General features: G+C 42.1%; 1 protein-coding gene across 1 annotated transcript in view; it reads right to left on the bottom strand.

Moving 5' to 3' along the window:
- mrpl23 (mitochondrial ribosomal protein L23) overlaps positions 1-20,471 on the bottom strand; it is a 46,307-nt gene extending 25,836 nt beyond the window's left edge. Inside the window, exons 1-3 of the mRNA XM_033634070.2 lie at positions 20,338-20,471; positions 17,994-18,116; positions 4,442-4,524 (exon numbers count right to left, since the gene is read on the bottom strand). Coding sequence (XP_033489961.1) covers positions 4,442-4,524; positions 17,994-18,116; positions 20,338-20,357 — 226 coding nt within the window. The 5' untranslated portion in view covers positions 20,358-20,471. The remainder of the gene's footprint in view (positions 1-4,441; positions 4,525-17,993; positions 18,117-20,337) is intronic.
- Between the last annotated feature and the right edge of the window lie 502 nt (positions 20,472-20,973).

Here is a 20,973-nt window from a genome sequence, read left to right as displayed (position 1 = left end):
TGTGTGTGTGTGTGTGTGTGTGTGTGTGCGCAAGTGTCTATGTGTGTGTCGTATGCGTAGCTAGTAATCACTAGCCAAGCAGCCCACTGCTCAGGGAAAGCCCTGAGCAGGGTTGTAAAACACCCCCCTCCACGCCCCCCTGGCTAACTGGAGGCCCCTGTGTGGGTGGGAGACAGAGGTAACGAAGAGTGTGTGCCCCTGTGTGTGTGTGTGTGTGTGTGTGTGTGTGTGTGTATGTTTGAGACTGCTGAGGAAATCCACAGGGAAATGCTACAACCTTTGAAAGAGCGAGGTAAGACACTAACCTGCCCCCCCCCCCCCTCCCCAAAACAAAAGCCACACATGAGACGCACACTTGCACACCTTGAAAGGGCACAAAGCGTTTCTCCGAATTCACACAGGCCTTTCGTAATGCATACAGACACACAGACAGAGCTTTCATGCAACACTCGCAAACGCAAGCACAATTTCTCCCACTTTGAGATTGCGGTTTGGCAGCCAGCTATCACGTTACAAATCCCAGGCCAAAGGGGTAACCATGGCAACTCCTTCCAAAATACCCCTGCCGCCCATGGAGGGAAGAAAGGGTCGTTTGCGCCCCTCGCTCTCCTCTGCCTGTTGCCGTCTTTAGGCTGCCAATGGAGTGGAACTCCTGACGCAGACAGGGATACCTTCACTGACGCACCTCGGGATCACCAGGGGCCCTGAGCCGCCCTTTCTTCTCCGTCCCCCCACAGTTCACTGCTTTCCTTCCACCCACCCTCCCGAGGGGCTTTCCTTTTCCCCTAGCTTTTAATGACACAACCCTAATAAACAGCCTTAATGGGTCCTCCAAACTGGAGGCTAGGCTAAGCTAGGCGCCACTCTCCTCTTTCCTCCCTCCACGTCTCCTCCCCATTCTCTCCTCCAGAGGTAGAGGGGGATCCTCGTGGCCCTTCAGGCATAGCACACAGGGAGCTCGTGCCTCTTCTCAGCATGTCCATCACAGTCGCTCCAACGTCAAGCCACCCATATGTCTTCTACAGCGCTATTATGAACTTGCAAATTCCTAGACTTGTAAGGAGCCCCTGAATCAGTCCATGCACTCTTAAGCAGTTTCCTCCCCCAATAAAAAGTAAAGGGGGTTATTAAGTCAATGATATAACACTGTTGGTTCTCTGATCGTCCTTGACAAGGAGGGGGACTTTGGGGTTGGGACGTGTGTGGAGGGGACGGGGTATTTAGGGCCCTGAAGCTGCAAGTTTGTAAGTGAATAGTATGTGTTTGTGTGGAGGGAGCGTGGGGTGTCCTGGGACAGCTGGAGGCTGGAATGCTGCAGCAGCAGATTGTCAGATAAGCAGCTGTGTGTGTTAGAAGGAAAGGAGAGCCAGGCACGCTAACCACTACCGCAACTAGCCGCTGGAAAACACTCCCGCTGCTGCACGTCAATGGGAAGACCGTCTACGTCCCGAGCTGAAATTGCTAATCGCCGCTAACCACCGCTTAGAGTCTCCAAAACAGAATGAATTTGACTTTAAGCTTCCTAAAACAAGAATCATCTTTCTGTGAATTCCATACACCATAACCAAAATTTGCCTTACAATTTGTCATCTGATTAAAAAGACTATTAGGATGGATATAACCCTGAAGATCATTGTGGATATAACCTTAAAATGATGTCCAAATTATTTTTTATCTGGACAAAAATATTGACAAAACCTCACATTTAGTCCAGTATGTTTACACACCAATAAATCCAACAAATTGTTTCAGAACAGTCAAATTCCTGCGTTTTTGTCATCCATCAAAAGTCTTTCAGAGCCTTAACTTTGTTTTACTTTTTTTTTTTTAATAACAAGCGCAAATTTATAAGAGCTACAACCACGTACACACATGAATCGTCCCTTTTTGCCAATTGGCATGCACAGTTAATCAACTTTCGTTTGGCACCTGACCAATCTTTCCTCGAAATCTTGTGCAAGTCTGTGAGTCTATTCGCAAGTTAAGCACCTTTTAATGAAAGGCCACTCCCATTACCGTCCCCCCTTTTCACGTACACATGAACACACATTCACACATACACACACACACAGACACACACACACACGTTACCTCCATGCCAAATTTCAGTCTCCTAGAACAAAAACTGGCCGCCACAGGTTAGAGAATTTTTTGTGGACCAACAAGCCTGCCAAGACACGGAGCAAGCTATGGAGCTGCTGGTCACAGCTAAAACTGAAATTGACTGAGTGAATAACAAATATATAAAATAAAACAAAAATAAATATCAAATTGTTTCACATGACTACAATAATGGTGACACTATTATATTAAGCAATATTTCTGTGAAATTATTTCGTATGTTTCTGACATACGGAGCATGTGGACAGACAGCGATCAGAGCATTATGCTACAGGAGTAGTTTGAGAAGTCTGAATTGATGCTTTGATACTATTTTCTGCTGTGTAAAGTTCTCATCACAGGAATCCACTGTAACATGAAAAAGTTGACCACAGCTACTTATAACTTCTTACGGCCATATGTCATGCATACAGATAGCAAATGTTTGATACTTCAAAGACACATCTTAATTAGAGACGGGGCTGTACAGATTGCCGAAACACTTATTTCATAGTATATTGTGAATACTGGACTGTCGTGAGTCGCCTTATGTATTAACTGTATAAACTACTTTTATATTAAATTCCAGTACGGCATGACTGACATGTAAATGTATTGGATAGACCTTTAATTCATCTAGTTATCAAATTATATACTTAACAGTGTTCTGAAGGCAAAGTTTAATACAGGGTGGAAGATAAGAGCTTAGCATACTGAGACTGTGTGTGTGTGTGTGTGTGTGTGTGTGTGTGTACGCGCACCATTTGCTCAATTTACTCACAACAGCTGCAGTACAACTTTAGGATTTTAATTTGGATGAAATGTTTGTGGCTTGGTAATGCATACCATAAATCAAGTGTTTTCACCACTGCCTCAGCCCTCTCTCAACAGTCTGGATGGGCTCCATGGCTTTACATAGATGTACAGTCATGGTGTGTATAATGTTCTTCCACCACGAGCTTTCCCAATCATAAGGTCAGTGACTCAGGGAACAATGTCTGCATTGTGGGGTGTTTTTTATATTCTCCAGCACTCCTCGCACTCAGTCCACTTAATGTGATACAACAAACCTTAGGAGCCAAATCCATATCACTGCACAGACCTCGACAGGGGTAATGTTATTGCCAGTTATTCCACTGACCCAAAGGGTGGAGTTATCACTTCAGGCCTGAGTAAACTCAAACTACAATTGCTGCATATTTGCCCTTACAGGGACAAATACAACTGTACTGAACTGAACTGCATTAGAATCTCTTCAAAAAATATGTGTGTGTCAGTATGTAGGACTCACAGAGTTTGATTTCACTAATAATTTTAGAAAACTGTCTACAAATGTAACCTATCTAAAAGTGCTGGGTCAGCTAGAAATTCAGAACCTGATCTGAAACTGACCTACAAAAAGTTAGACCCGAGAAAACGCCACCTCTGACAGCAGCATGATACTCAAAAATGCTATAGGGCAGTGGTTCCCAACTGGTCCAGCCACAGGGTTCAGATTTCTCCCTGGTCATTAGTTCAAGGTCCACAAAGTTAATATACCAAGTGTTATACTTACTGTTTGGCCACGTTGGTGAGTCACTTGTGGTCCATTCAGAATGGACCCGCGACCCACCAGTTGGAAACCACTGCTATAGGGCAGCCACTTTCGGAAAAAATAGCAATATGCCAGTTTTCCTGTACTTCACTCACACGCTCTATTTCAGGCCCAAAACAGATTTTACTCCTGTAAAATCACGCCTTAGATATGACTGTGAGTTTACTTGGATCCATTCTGGTATAAGGCATCTTGGCACACAGATTATGTGGCAAAACAGCAGGATAAATTAGATGAATACAATGTGGACTTGGCCCTCTCTCAGGTCATGGGTCAGGTCTCAGTTACTAGGGTCAGAATGGACCAGTCAGTAGGGTTGTATACCGAACTCGGTACTCTTACAGGTAAAGACCAAAATAGGTCGATGCTACCAAGTACCGATTCAGGATAAATACGCCGGTGCCCAACGTCGATACCTAAGAAAGCATCTGGGTGAGAACGTCAGTCGGCCACTGCGTCAGTGGCTCTGTTGGCTTCCCAGCGAGCCAAAACTATCATTGCAGCACCAATCTGCCACATTGGTTTCAGTGTCTCGTCTATTTTCTTTTCCTTTAGTTTTGTTTTTTTAGTTTTGTTATTACAGAGAAAGTAAGAATCGAAAAAAAAGTAGCATCAATCATCGGTACCAAATTACAGGTACCGGTATCCATATTGGTTCAAATGTGAACGCTATCCAACCCTACCCTAGTATCAGCCACTCTAAGTTCTATTCTTTATGTGCTTGTGCAAAGCAGTGAAGAGACTCACCAAACTGTATCCTTGTGCGGATTGCTCCCACAGGGACGTCGTAGATCTTCTCCAGGTAGTTCTTTACGTCATACTTGGTCATTCTGTCCCGACATGTCCAGAACAGACAGAAGAAAAAAAACACCCAAATATGGAGGGAGAAGGAGAGAGAGAGAGGAGAACTGGGGTTACACAAGGTATCCAGCATCAGTGTTCACATGAGGTAAGGATTGTTTGAGTGTGTGTGTATGTGTGTGTGAGATGTGAAGGGAGTAAGAGAAGTCTGAGGTTGCAGTCCGACACTTGCAAGGTTACAAGGTTACATGCTGGATCACTGGCCATCAAATAACACCACACTGACTTAATTGACACAGACACAAAAAATGATACAGCCTATTTCCACACTGCATTCCCATAAACTCTGCTGTTATATTACCTACTGTAACTGACAGGACACTCCCCTATAAACCCATATTCAGCTTTTATACTCTGGAACATAAAGTGGGGAGAAGAGAAATGTGAGTGTCAGTGTTCATCCAATTAGCTGTCTGCATGTATCGATCGCGCCCGGTGAAATCCTACACAGGAAGTGGGCCTGGCACCAACTGATCCGGTGGGCCAGCCCAGCTAAAGCTAGCTCACTGGGCAGCATTTGGAACGGATTGCTCCGACCAGAGGAAGAAAGGCTTTTAACTGCTAATCAATCTAGCCAATTGGATTAGCCTGGTGGAGAGCACTTCCCAAATGCGTCTGACAAAGTGCTTAATAGCGACGCTGTGGTCTGACATGAGTGCCTCGGATATGGCGTCTTCTATCACCTCATATGTTCCTTTGATAGAACAGGATAATGTAATATTCCCTATTTTTTCAGAGGAAACAGCACAATACCTTGAGCTGCTGTAACAATATTTGGCGAGGCAAACATTTGCATGAGAAAATCCCATCTGTGAACACAAAGGCTCTTTGTACCTGGAATGATGTAATATATGTTTCCATGCTGTACAAACAATTGCCTTTTCCTCTATAATACGCTGAATTTTGGCAAAGCTGGCACTGATGTAGACCTAGAACACTTCCATTTGACCTGCTAAGTTGTGTTTATCAAGAGAGGTAAACTTGCATTTACGATACTTGGGTAACTATTTCCACATTTGATTCCACCATTACAGAAGCGGGATGGTTTGATGTGGTGACTCTTGAATATGGTAGGGTTTTGTTACCAAACACCAACTTCAGGCAGCTGCCTTTGAGAGACGAGAGAACTAAGCACTCACTGAGCTCTCCCACTCAGACCCAGTGCTGGTCCAGGACCACTGGGGTTGTTAGGGTAGAGGAGTTTCTGTGTCACGGTGGGGGGAAAGGTGTAAACAAACTTGTTAAGGCCCCTTTAGACCTATTCGTCTCCCTTTACCCAGTCAAGAGGACAAAAATGTGTTTCTGATGTGACATGCAGATGCGCCTTTCTGCTCCATTTGCACCCACCTTCCCCCACAAACCCCCGTCTCACAGTGTGTGTGCTGGAGGGTAGTGAAGCAGAGCGGGCTGACCGGGGGTACTTGAGATCAAGAGAGGGAAAAAAGAGAGAGTGATAGCGCTGAGAGACAGGTTTTCCTAGAAAGCAGGGGCGGGGAAGTGGGAGAGAGAGGAAAGTGGCTTGGGGACTGTGAGGTTTCCTCTGGATCATTAGCAGATGGAACACTGATCCTGATTAATGGGGGAATCTAAATCCTACTGCTTTTACCACTCCAATTATTCAGTCACCACAAACACAGAATACGTGCACACTAATATTTCACTGTGATTGCGATCATGACAATATTCTGAATTTAATATGGGTCACGTGAACAGAATATTTTCATTTGGATATTCTGAATTAAGCCTTATTCCGGATAAAACATTTTCCGATTAAGACATGTGGGATGTGCGGGTATTATTTGTGTTTTAGGACAATGTATACAGTGCACTCCGATATGCAAAATTGGGGTTTTTAACAGCAGTTTGTGACACATGGCCTCTTTCTCTGTACCTTGTCATGGAGATGTTGCAAACAAACCAACAGTTTACAAGGTTGAGGTAGAGATGTACGCCAAAAAGAAAAGCCGACATGTCTGGCCAAAAGAAGAAACATACCGAAACATTATGAAAGACTGATAACAACAGCTTTTCGGATAGCGTGAATATTGCAATGCTGACCTTTTCAAGAAGCCGGTTGAAGGAATGAAAGAGGGAAGCTGTGTTCACACTATCAAACAAGTCTGCCACCAGTGGAAAACTTGGAAAAAAATCCTATTTTTATTGCAAGGCAAAATGACGCAAGCAGCTCCGACCATTCCATCCATCCATCCATCCATTTTCATCCACTTATCCGGGGCCAGCAGGCCAAGCAAAGCACCCCAAACATCCCTCTCCCCAGCAATGCTTTCCAGCTCCTCGTGGGGGACACCAAGGCTTTCCCAGGCCAGATGAGATATGTAATCTCTCCAGCGTGTTCCAGGTCTGCCCCGAGGCCTCCTACCAGTGGGACATGCCAGCAGCACCTCTAATGGGAGGTGCCCAGGAGGCATCGTGATCAGATGCCCGAACCACCTCAATTGACCCCTTTTGACACGAAGGAGCAGCGGCTCTACTCCGAGCTTCCTCCGGATGTCCAAGCGCCTTACCCTATCTCTAAGGCTGAGCCCAGCCACTCCACGGAGGAGACTCATTTCCGCCGCTTGTATCCACGATCTACCCTCACTCGTGAACAAGGCCCAGAGATACTTGAACTCCCTCACTTGAGGCAGTAACTCTCCCCAAACCCGGAGAGGGCAAGCCTTGAGTTTCCGGCAGAGCACCATGGCCTCAGGTTTGGAGGTGCTGACTCTCATCCTGACCGTTTCACACTCGGCTGCAAACCGCCCTAGTGCATGCTGGAGATCACGGTGTTATGAAGCTAACAGAACCACATCATCTGCAAAAAGCAGAGATGCAAAACTGAGGTCACCAAAACGGACCCCTCCCTCCTCCCGGCTGCGCCTTGAGATCCTCTTACTTGGTGTAAACTCCAGCCGTTCTACTTTGCCATATTCTGACGGGATAAACCACTTGTTAGGGCACATTTATCGGAAAATTCAAGTCTGCATGTTAACCAGAATATGAGTGGAATATCTATTTTCATTCACCATGTAAACAGCTTAGTAGGAATATTGTCTTTTTTTTAATAAGGGCAAAAAAATGAATATGTTGTGCATGAAAATGTAGAAATAGAGATAGCATATATGAAACACGCACAAGCTATTACTCTATTACTCTGCACAAGATGCCAATGCGTGTACACAAATAAACAGGTGTTAACTATAGCTGAAAAAGCAAATCCACACACAAAGATACAACAATAAGAAAAAGAAAGCCCAAAAACACATACCAAACTGGTGAATTATCATTTATCAGTATCAGTGACCAATATCAGTAATAAGTTAAATGGAATATGTAACTAATAAAAGAATGTCTACACCTATTAATTTATATAAACACTATATATTTATAGATCTACAATGAATACATCCACACACGCACACACACCTACAGATCAGTACTGTATACTAGATTTGCAGGGTTTATATTAGTTTTTCTCTGACCTGAGTCAATACATGACTTCCATTTCAGCTAAAACTGGAATCCAGTCTGAGATAAAGCCTTGGGCTGAAAGCTGAGGAGAAAATGTCAAGTTAAGCGAGTACATAAACAAGGCTAAACTTAGACAAAGGGCGTGGTGTCTCCAATAGTGATGCAGGCAGCATCTGATCATCATCCCAGTTTAAACACCCATCTGACTCCACAAGCTAACCTTTCACACCTCTGCCTCACAGGAAGAATGAAAACCTGCCTCCAGCAACTGCCAGGGCTAAAGGCATCGTTCCTCAGCAACTGGTATATATTTATACGCAAACACACATGCTACAAAGATTCCTTGCCCAAGATGATGAAAGAACTCCAAACACAAAATCTAGAAGGGCATCGGATGACGCAGACGATGGATTAGGTTCAATTATGGTCCCTTGTTGCCGAGCAGGTTTAAAACAGCCACACAGGCATCATTGTCAGAAAACAACTTAAACAGTTATATTGTCTGCATTGTTCAAGAGGAGGTGCAGAGGGGCAATGTAAGACCTAAATCTGATATGAAGCAGAGCTAAAAGAATGGGTCTCTGCAGGCATGCAGGCACAGGTGAAGACACAGGGTAAACTTGATGCCTTTGTTTTGCCCCGCTGTGACACAGTTGTTCGTGTGCGACAATATAGCAGATTTGTCGCTCCGCATATTGACCCACACTCCTCTATCAGCTGATCTCAAATGTAATCCTTCCTCTGCAATGCATCTACATGCTCCTGGATATTTCCTCTTCTCAAATATGGGCTAACTCGCAGCACGCCAAGGAAAGTGTGAGTATCAGTTCCAGTAGTTTAGGGCGGTCCATTTACACCTGTGCCCTGAAAGCATATGAGAGAAGTAGGTGAAAGGGCACCGTTGAAAAAGTGCAAGACAGGACAGAGGCAGCTTTGACGGTCTTTGACTGAAAGGATAGTGAATGTATTCTTGAAGCACTACTTAATGCCACTTGTCTATTAATGCGCTGGTGCTAAAAGAACATCTGCCAGGTGAATGGGTGGTGCCTCTTTTGTACACAAAGGACACCCTATGCAGCCACCCACTCACAGTAATCTTCAGCCACAAATAATACACAATATTGACTGAAACACTAAGGTTCGGCAGATCAGCACTGTTCGGCTGAATATTTGTAGAGGCTGAAAACTGTCTTTATAACTAATGTCATGATAACTACCTTTGTTGGACGATATATGCGATAAACGATACTGTCATTTTGAGACCACTTTATGCCACTGATAAAGACCATTTCAAACTTGACAACATAAACATTCTAATGGGTCCCTTGGTATTTCCTGTTAGAATGTTTGTTAATGCAGTAACTGACAGGAAGTGCACAGGGACCAAAGCTGTTGCCAGAGCAACAGAGCATCAGTGAAACGGTCTATACGATAACATAGTAGCACAATAATGCAAATACACCCTTTTAAAGAGCAATGAATTTTAATTCTTGGGAATTTTTAGACATTGGAACTGGAATATAAAAAAGAATTAACATTTTTTTAAAAGCTAATTAACGCCAAATTAATATATAGAAGAAAGTATATAAGATTATAGTACCTTTATGAGAGTAGCCCAAAATCATTCCGTTGAAGGCTTTACACAAAATATGGCCAACAAAAATGCTCTTGCAACTAATAGAGAAGATTAGCGGTGCTACAAGAACACCGCAGTTACCTCCATAATCTTTTCGGTGTGCTGCTGGGGATGGTTGGCCGGGAGCCGGGCAGTTTGTTGGTGGATTAATGGAGTGGAAGATGAAATTGTTGGAGCATTAAAATACAAACTACAGACTTTTTGACTTGCTATCAGGGGTTAGCAAGCTCACAACTTTCAAGATGTTGACTCTTCCACCAAAAAAGTGCAGCCACAGACTACAAGTACGCTACACTGTGTCATCTTTAAAGTATGGTTTTATTTTTCTCAGACTTGCACTAGAGAGGAAAAAATAAAAAATAAATTATAGCTGCTGCGCAGCCATGGGTCGGGTCCGGGCATTTTTAGGCAATTCTGAGCAACAAGCAGAAGAATTGGAAGACATTTAGGAATTTAGCAACACAATCTGTCTTTTGCATCAGCTGAGGCTTGAACTCACAACCTCTGAGACTAAGAATCAATTTCTATCTCACTGAGCTAATTAGTCAGTGACAATTGATGTGTAGCTTCACAAACTGACTAAGCCAGACGTGCAGGTTTAGCAGCCGTCCATGCATGGAAAAGCAGATTTCAAACCACTGTAAAAAATTCAGTTATCGAAACAAAAATTTGAAAATACACATATTGCATCTAGACAGCATGGAGATGTTGGTAATTTGTTTTAACAATGATTGATTTGCTCCATAAGTGAAAAACTGATGTTTAACTAGTTGAGCTATGTGCAAAGTGAGAAGCCTCAGATGATTTCACACTGAAGTATTGACACTGGATCTTTGTGCAAAGTTTGGTTTATTTTCAAGCATGAGAAGGCAGATTTTCTAGCAGAAAAAATACTTGAAGATGCTGCACAGTGATCAGTCACGCTCAGACAATTTTAAGCAATAAGCTGGAGCACAAGAAGATGATTACATTACAATGTGGATTCTGCACCAGTTGAGGCTCGAACCCACAACCTCTGGAACCTAAGACAGTCATCTACTGCTCTTAGCTAATTGGCAAGTAGCAACTCAACAGTGGCTTCACAAATTGAGTAAGCCATTCACTGTTGTGTAGGAAAGCAGCCATCCATGCATGGAAAGGCAGATTTGAAACCACTGTAAAAAATTCAGTTATTAAGACAAAAATCTGAAAATACACATATTGCAGCTAGACAGCATGGAGATGTTGGTAATTTGTTTGTAACAATGACTGATTTGCTCCATAAGTGAAAAACGAGAGGGAGAGAGAGATTCAAAATGCTGTCCAAAATTCAGTTTTTGAGATAAAATTCTGAAATTTGCCACACATCATCTACCATGACTCTAGAATTTTGTCATTTTTTTCATCAACACTGAAGATTTATTTAGCAAGAATTTGCATGAATATGTTTACAGTACCGCTTACAGTCAAACACTTTGATGCACTGTAAGCTCAATTTTTGATAAATCAAAAATCTGAGAAACTTAGTTTTTGTAGGACAGTCTGAAGATGCTTTGTAGCAAGTTTGGTGTCAATTGAGCAAAAATTGTGGGAGGAGATAGATTTAGGAACTTTTACAGTTTTTGAAAAAAACAGAGTGATGAACTTCATAATTTTTAATAGGTTTAAATGTACAAAAGTTTCTTCAGTATTGATGAAAGTTGTGAAGTTGTAGCACGTATGGTTGATTTGTATGAATTTTCAAAGTTTTGAACTTTAGACGCTTGCTGTAGCGCCACCATCAGGACTAATGGCTTGAGATTACAGCTGAGTTTATCTGGCATGAGACTGGACCTTTGTGCAAAGTTTGGTGAGTTTTCACCCATGGGAAGTACGATTTCCTCGGAAGAAGAAAGAAGAAAGAAGAAGAATACCTAGGATTACAATAGTGTCCTGGCAGCTTAGCTGCCCGGACCCTAAAAATCGCTGTGCCCAAGTCTTAAAATGGTCAGCATAACCCTGCAATTTATATGACTTAAATAACTATAAATGTTTCAAAAAGTAAAACTATTGTAATTCTCCGCCAGTGCACATTATACACAAAAATAACAAAGCCAAGTTCAATGTTTCTCTCAAACAACAACTACAGAGGCATCAGTTATCTTAAATTTGACTAGGGCTGGGCGGTATACCGGTTTGTACCGAAAACCGGTATTTATTTTCGTTATGATATGAATTTTTCATATACCGCCATACCGGTGAATAGCCAAAACAGCGTCCGAAACTTGCGCACACACACCCACCCACCCACCCACCCACACACAACCACCCACCCACACACAACCACCCACCCACCCACCCACACACACCCACCCACCCACCCACACACTCACACACACACACACACACACACACACACACACACACACACACAGGTGAGCACACTAGAGCACGGCTCAGGCCGCATTTTCCTCACCTAAGACAACCCGTCCCGAGTCCGAGACAGTTATAACCGAGCACAGCACTAATGGAGCGGAGCGTGTGTTGCTTTCAGGCATTGTCAGGTAAATAACAAATTCCGGCACTTGAATAGGCCATAGAACAACACAGCAGCAAGTTGGCCGAACCTGAGCAAAATACAGTGAAACCGATATGATTTTTTCTTAAAACCGTGATATGAAAATTCTGTCATACCGCCCAGCCCTAAATTTGACCATATAATAAAATCTGTATGTAAAAACATGTTTTTGCTGTATTCACTGTATTGCTGACCCCTGCACATCTGACCCATAATGACCTATAATTTAGTATGGGAAGACCCACAGATACAGACCCTTTTATCAGGTTAACAACAATGGGATGGTTTAGTGGTAGGAAAGTGGGTAACTGAATAAATGTTATGTGAAAAACTATGTTAATCTGGTAGTTCAGCTTCGTCTTTGGGTAGGAGTAGTGGTCATCATGGTGAGTCATAGTTCAAAAATGGTGTGTGTGCTCCATTGTATAAACTGAATGCCGTGCCACAGGCCCTGTAAAATTGTAATCGCTGTAACAACATTTGATTCAGAGAACAGGGGTGTTGATGTTGTCATGTCCTCCTTGTTTTAGGATGAACGTTACTTTGTAAAGCGATGATTCAGTGACCATCATGCTTCTTGTGGCTACCATGAATCCTACTTGGAAAGGTTGCTTGTTTTAGCAACTTGACTTGGCAAACCACTGGAAAGCTTTTAATGTGGTTCCTTGTTTGATAGAAACTGTGCTGCATCTACATTTGGGCGTTTTATGGGGCCTTTTAGGTTGGCAGATCAGCTTTAAGCATCACAAGGGAATGGAAAAAAGCAGGATGCAGCCACACATAGAGGTGATGCAGAGTTGCAGGCGACAGGCGCTTACGCTTTGGAGGAACCTCAACCCTTCAACACATCATCAACTATACGGCTCATTTTTCCCCTGTATTTACGTTGCCTTATGTAGCCCTGCAAAAAGAACATTTATACAATGGTGACGGCCTAGCTTTTATTAAGGCTGGTGCAGTTGTTATTTTTAAAGTATGCTGACAGAACGTTCTGTTTGAATTGTTCTCACATCACCTCATGCAGCAAAATTATGTAAGGTAATAAGCAGAAAATAATATCTTACATAGGCAGATTAGGGCTGCAACACATTCTTATTTTCACTGTCAATTAATCTGTCAATTACTTTCTCAAATAATCAGTTAGTTTGGACTATAAAATGCCAGAAAATTGTGAAAAATGTCAGTCAGTGTTTCCCAAAGCCCAATATGACGTCCTCAAATGTCTTGTTTTGTCCACAAGCCAAAGATATTCAGTTTACTTTTATAATGGAGTAAATAAACCTGAAAATATTCACATTTAAGAAGCTGGAATCAGAGAAGTCTGGCAAGCAATTAACTGATTATGAAATTAGTTGGTGTATAATTAAATAGTTGACAGCTATATGATTAATTGCTGCAGCTCTAAGGTAGACCTAAATGAACTCAAACTACAAACAGTGATCTCAAAATAGCATTTCTCAATACCAAACAGCTGCATTGTCCCTCTGACGTATTAACTTTGTGTCCTGATATGCCTCTCAGACATCACTTTATGTGCAACCTTTATTAACACAGTGTACGGTAAATATCCAAGGTACAACAAACAGTCCATACGCACGTACACACACATACACACACACACACACACACACACACACAACATCAAAGTACATTGTGTTAGAGCGGCTTAGTGGTGAGAATGAAACAGGAGAGTTGTTTTCTGCGCAGATGAAAGGCAAAAGAAAGCCGCTCCTCATTGTCAGCCTGCCCCATTGTCAGGTTTGGGTCGAGATATGCGCACTCACTACTTTAACCCTCCCATCTACGGAGACAATACATGCACAGAAGTTGCTCAGCACTAAGTATCAAGATCATAATAGCAGACTTTGTTTGGAGGGAAAGCCATTGAGGAACCTGAGACTTAGGGAGAGGAGAGACAGTTGAGAAGTTGAGAGTATAAGAGCAGCGTGTGAAGGATTAGATTTATTGTTCGAGTTCTGGTCTGACAATGGAACAGAAATAGATCAAAGACCAGGTCACCAGGAGTCACTAAACTCCTTACAGGGAGACAGGTCAGTAAAGACTCGCCACTCCTCTGCTGGCTCGCAAAATGACTTCCTATGACATAAACTGAGGTTAATTAGCGTGAAAAATAACCCAGTTTCCAGCTTGAGCCACGTGTTTATGAAGTGGAAGAGAAACAGAGTGATTGCCATGGCGATCATAACACTGTCGGATCCAACAGGTACTGAACGCTTGTCACAGTGGAAAGACAATGTGAGCTGCTGTGTAACAGGGTCAGTTTGCTCATGTCTGATTACAGTGAGAAACCGCAGCATGGTCTGGTTTCATAGTTATTAAGACGGCATAGTAGCATGAAATGTGACTGAGTAGTAGACTGAACACAACATTCAGCATTGTGTTCTTTTCTTTGTGCGTGTGTGTGTGTTGCCGCTGGCCTCTAGCCATGCCAGGTGAGGCACAAGAGGTGTGTGTGTGTGTGTGTGTGGGTGTAGACCCAGAAATTTGATGATGTTCCTTGTCGAGCGGAGAGGAAATACTAACATAGCACAAAAGGTTTGAGAACAATCAAAAAGACAAACAAATACAGTATGTCCCTCCAGCAGGTAGAAAGAGAATTACGAGAGAACGCAACCCAGGTGTCTCAAACAACAAGTGCCAAAGAGGGATTGGTTTTGGACGTGTTGCAAAGCGTTTAAGAAAAGCACAATAAACAGAGGAGCCCAGGGTGGGACGGAGAAAGACATGTGCAGATGATAGCAAGCGATACAGCAAACAAGCAAGTAAACTGGAAAAAGAAGGCAAGAGAGAAGAAGACAGACAAGCATAGATATCTAGCTCCCAGGTGTCGATGAGACAAAGGCCACCTTGTGTTATTGCCCTGAGAACGCCAACATTACCACTTCTCATTAGCAGCTGCTCGGCACTACAACTTACCCACGCCAACACCGCCTACCCTTGAGAGTCATAGCTACAACAGCTTTCACTGCCGTACTGACTCAGACTCATCAATAAGCTGGGAGTGGGAGTGATATTTGGTTTGTGTCACTGTCTCTCTATGTGTGTCCATTTACTACATTGTGAGTATAAAAAAAAATAGCAGTGTTTCAAACGCACACTGAGGCCCCAGCAGCATATCAATCAGCCATGTACCTCTCCCAGGCATCAAAGACTGCGAGGAAAAAACCCTTACACACCCTTATAAACACACACGCACCCTGCACTTACCCACTTTTGTGCATATATACACAAAGACACACACCATTCTCACAAACTGACTAACCCACACTGACAAGCGTGCACACAGACACACACACAATTACATAAGCACCCTAGGAGTTTGGCAGAGAAGAGGCAAGAATCAGAGTGGGAGGCCAGGCACCTGGATGAACAGATTATGGTCTAAACCCCACCAGAGACACATAGATGATCTGCCTCAAACTTCAATTTTTCTCCCCAGTGTGGGCTCTGGCCCTCTCATCGCCTGAGGAGCACTGCTAACCTCAGTGACCTTGGCTCGCTGAGGTAGTCAAAATCAGCTCATCACTACTAAGTGCTGACTGGAAAAGACCTCCTGTTGCGTTTTATGGCAGAATACGTTTTGTCCAAACCCACCAAATTGACTAGCCATAAAACAAAAAAAACAAAATACACAGTATGCACTGTAAATATATAAAGCATGCTTATATGTAAAATTAGGAGGCAGTAAAGTGGTATTACATATAGTAAACCCCACTGGACATGAGTTTTGGAGCATGATCAAGAACATTTCGCTTTCATTTTCTGTGTAGATATTAATATTGGCTCCCTCAGATGACTAATGTTTGACGTCTCGCTGTCTACAACATGGCCCGAACCTCCACTGCAGCGCCAAATAAAAGCACTTTTGACCTCACCTCCCACCCCGCTGCCCATGTTAGCCTTTCGCAAGTCATCATTGCAACTCAGCTCATTAAAGACAGACGTATGGTGGTAAGAGCTCTCTATGCTGTTCAGGACTGAGCCGCCGATTTCTGTTCTTGAGGCTGTCCCGCCACCTGGTGGCCACGATGCGCAACTTCAGCTACATAATACTCTGCCAACTAGACTGCTTCAGTGCCAGTACAAACAAATTATTGCAGCCCAAAACGTGAAACATGTGTTCATTATATAATAGTTCTGAATGACGCTAAACTACTACTATAGTCTAACAAAAGCAATACGCTAAAATAACTTGGATGCCAAATAAAACAACTAATTTTGTAGTCTCATAATAGTAAGATTTACAGCTCATACAGGCCATCAGCTTGTGAGAATTTATTTTTAAGAAGCACTGTAAATTTTGCTATAGGAGTTGGTGCAGTCACCTTCATCCTCAAAGTTCGGGCCCCTGTGAGAGTTATCATCCAATCTGCTGAAAACATGTGGTAAGCTCTACAGTGCTGCTCTGAGGTTGAGCAGCCTGTACTTTAAGAAGACGAATACTATGATGAACATACGCAATTAAGCAGTTTATCATTTAAGGAACTGTGATTGTGTGCAGTGGCAATATTAGAGGAATGGATGTACTGTAATATGTGGTGTATGGCTCTAAGTTATCCATAAACAAAATTGGATTAGATCAGATGCCTCAAGTCAGATTTGACATTTGTAATTTTGACATTTGTCAGTAATAATTAATAACAACAGACATTATCAATTGATACTAAGAAATGTGTGCCAAACGTGGTCTGAAAACTGTAATTTAAGAACACACTTAAATAAAGTAGGTCTAGGCACTTAAGGGATAGTCGGATCTTTTTAAGAGGGGTTGTATGAGAAACTTAATCATAGTCAGTGTATCTGTGGATGTCAGTCGACACACCCCCAGTTTGGAAAAGTAGGCAGGAGTGCTAACATGAAAGCTAAGCAATGTACTGCTGCAGCAAAACGTATTTTAGCCACCCACAAAATCAATATCAGTTTAAGTGTACGATATATTGAGAATATTTTCACTGCTTTGCCTTGACGCCAGACAGCAATTTCCAATAGTGAACTGAAGCCTTTCACTCTCTTCAAAGCCAGACTCCATCGAGGAAAACAGTAATTTATTACTGCTGAAAGCAGGAGTTTCTGGTCTGCTGCTGCCTCGATCAGTTAGGGGATTTTTTATGTGTTGTTGTGTGACTTTAGAGTTTAAAAGGATTAGTCTGGAATTACCAAAGTCACACAATAACAAAAACTAACTAACTGATCAAGGCAGAGGTAGACCAGAAGCTGTCATGTCCATAGGGATAAAATTGCTGCTTTTGTCAATAGAGACTGGTGACTTTGACAAGAAAGAGCCGTCTACATCAAGGTAAAGAGGTGAAAATATTCTCAATATAGTGTACACTTAAACGGATGCAGATTTTTTTTAGGTGGCTAAAGTACATTTTGTTGCTGCCCATTCCGTAGCAGTATATTGCTTGGCTTCCACGGTGTTACTCATGCGTGCTTCGCCAAACTAGGGGCATGCCAACTGACTTCTGCTGAAGGTAACACACTGACTCTGGATAAGTACCTCACACAACCCCCACTGCAAAAGAACTATCCATTTTTTACATGACATTCAAAGTAAACATTCACAGTAGACTCTTCTGCGAGAACATTACCTGTGTCACAAACATTTTTAACAGTAGGAGACACGACACCTGAAGATGATGTAATATTGCCTACATCACATACAATTTGACTTACCAAAATATGTGTTAAAGTGATTGAAACTTAATTTTATTCAATTACTATTGAATGCATCTCTGCACAATGACAGGGAAGTTCTGTAAGCAAAGACTTACTCCATTGGGATTCGAAACTGCACAGTGTCAGGAGGCTGCTCTTTACCCGGCCTCACCAGAGTCAGGAACCAGTTGGGTCTGAAGATCCTGAGCTGAGGGTTTCCCAGCTGGTAGAGAGGGTATCTGAGGGGAGAGGCAGACTCTTATTATCCACAGTATTGCTTCCAGACATTCTGTAGTATTTCCTACAACCGCACTAACAACTGAGAAGATGTCAGAGCTGCCCACGTAATCATGCAGAATTGTGCGGTCAGTTTTAGTTTCATTCGCTATAGCCAGTTGTTGTCAAAAGTTGATAAAAGCAAAGACAATTAAAAAAAAAAAAAAAAAAAGATCTCTTTCAAAAGACAGTTGTGTAATCAAACCCCAAAAGTATGTGATCATTGCTTGTGGTTTGCCATCCAAAATCACACAAACCACACGCTGTGCCTTCATGTGACGTACGTAATGACATACGGAAGTATTTGGCTCCTTAGCTGCTAAATGCTCCACTATGTTCACCAGCTGGTCAAAAACTTTGTCTGCTTTTTGGTGCTGGGCATTACGTGTACAGATTGAGGGTTTGGCAGAGCTTTTTCTCTGAAATCAGCTGGAAGATTTATATATCTCCTTATGTTCGTACCCAGCTCACTTGAAAACTGCAGAAAATGGCTTCTTTGAGATTTGTTTTGTTAGTTACATAAAGAAAAACAATGGCCCTGAGAGTTTCTTTAAAGGGTCCAGTGTGTAGGATTTAGATGGATACACTGGCATATATGGAATATAATATAATATAATAAGTATGTTTTCTTTAGTGTATAATCACATGAAAACAAGAATTGTTGCATTTTCATTACCTTTGAATGAGCCATTTATATGGAGCGGGACTCTAGATCAGAGATTAGAGATCTGTTTCTATGTTTCTACAGTAGCCAGAACAGACAAACCACACACTGGAAGCCCCTCTGCGATGAGCAGCATCAGAAAAACACACATTTTTTGCCATGAAATTACTTTATTTAGTGTTTTTACTGGTGTTAAATCATTTGTTTTGGAGAGGAGGAGACCACTGCGGATAATTTAGCTCCAAGCAAAACCTCCCGAATGTCTGGATCTTAAGTTATCAGAGGAAAAACTTGAGCAAACATTAGCAGGTGCCGGGCTAACCAAAATGCCAAACAGCGTCAAATAAACACTGATTTGTAAAGTGAAACTGCTTTATTCTGTGTTTTTACACGTTTAAATCACCAGGTCCATTTGTTTGAGAGAGGTGGAGACCTCTGTGGACTGGCTAACAGTAAAAACCTCCTGACCGATGAACACTGAAGGAACTCTAATAAGGATACATTTCAACTGGTTGCAATCTGCAATCCTCACCGTGAGACACCACAACATTTCCCTAAATCTCTACACACTGTTCCTATAAGAAAGAAAGATGGTGAGTCATTCCTGGTCAGAGGAGAAGTACATGTTACTATAATGAGGAATAACCAACATTACAGATACACCAACTGTCAGTTTTATCTTCAAATTATGTGGTTTATAGTGTGGACTCCATGTTTTAGTTGTTTATAACGTTGTATCATCTATATGCTTGTTTTTTGCCCTGTGGTACTTTACTGCAGCGATGCTGCAGTGTTCCCAGATATAAGCAAATAATTTGGTAAGTAAAATGTTTTCACTACCAATAAAAATGATAGTCACGACAACAAAAAAGTCAAAATAAACTGCAGTTGTCCTTTAACCCTGTGTGAAGCCTGCTAAGCAATAAAAACTATCTTATACACCATCTCCCAAGGGTTCAAAATAATGCAAAAGGAAATAGACAATGACAAAAGAGGCATAAGTGTTGACATAAACACAACCTCTACACATGGGGGATAAAACAGTCTCACACAGACATTTATTTTCAGTTAATGGCAAATCAAAAATTGTTGAAAGCTACATGATCGAATGAATTACGATAACATTACTGTCACATGTGAGTAGCTTTACTATCTAGAAGTAATTACACTGACCTGGGTGTCTGATGCTGTTACGACTCTAGCTGCACGTTAACGGCAGTTTGTTTTTAGCATAGCTGGCTAATGCTAGACACGCTATTGATGCGTTTACACCATTTAAACTTCACAGTAACACACATATAGCTGATTAAAGCGTACCGACGATGTGTTAAATAAATTAAAACAGCGTGTATGAGAAGCTGCAGTCAGACATGTTACAGACAGCTGGAAAGAACACATGCTAACATTAGCTTGGTTTGCTAGCTTATCGACACTGCCTTAAAGAGGACTAGCAGTGTCTCGCTGGGATGTCTCTTTGAATATTCACGCCTATAAATTAGAATAAAAGACTCGATACTTACAGTAGTCTTGTTACTGGCATCTCTGGAACTGTTTGTCCTGAGACACAAGCTGCCAGGTAGTTGTTTTGTAGTCTTTTCAAGGTTGTCAAATGCTACACGTGCAATGATTTACTTCCGGGGACACTCCCTCAGCGCACGCGCAGTGGATGTAATCCATGTCCTTGAAGAAAACTTCATAGGGCTTCAGTATGAATGTAAAAAAGGCCTGCAGCTTCAAAACAGGGATTCAAGGTGAAGTGGGGGTATTTATATCTTTCTTAGGATCTTATATTTCTGTGCTACACTGGGTCAAGGAAGTATCCTTAATTAGACCTGTTTAGATCAGGGATGTTTAGGCCTAATGAGTTTAAAGTTGTCTCTTAACTTCAACAAAACAAATCTAAGGATTTTAAGAAGATATTTTGTAGTCCATGAAATCTTAATTATAAGACAGCAAATGTGTCTTTAAAATCTGAAAACACATAGAAAGCAGGGCTGCATTTAACACCTATTTTCATTCTTGATTCATTTGTTGATTTTTTTCTCCATTAATCCATTAGTTGTTTGATCTATAAAATGTCAAAAAATGGTGAAAATGTCCATCAGTGTTTCCCAAAGCCTAAGATGTGATCTTCAAATGTCTTGTTTTGTCCACAA

This window comes from Epinephelus lanceolatus, chromosome 5 (assembly GCF_041903045.1).
Source record: "Epinephelus lanceolatus isolate andai-2023 chromosome 5, ASM4190304v1, whole genome shotgun sequence".
NCBI classification, from domain to species: domain Eukaryota; kingdom Metazoa; phylum Chordata; class Actinopteri; order Perciformes; family Serranidae; genus Epinephelus; species Epinephelus lanceolatus.
The sequence above is the reverse complement of the archived record's forward strand: the minus strand, read 5'-3'. Positions and strand labels throughout refer to the sequence as shown.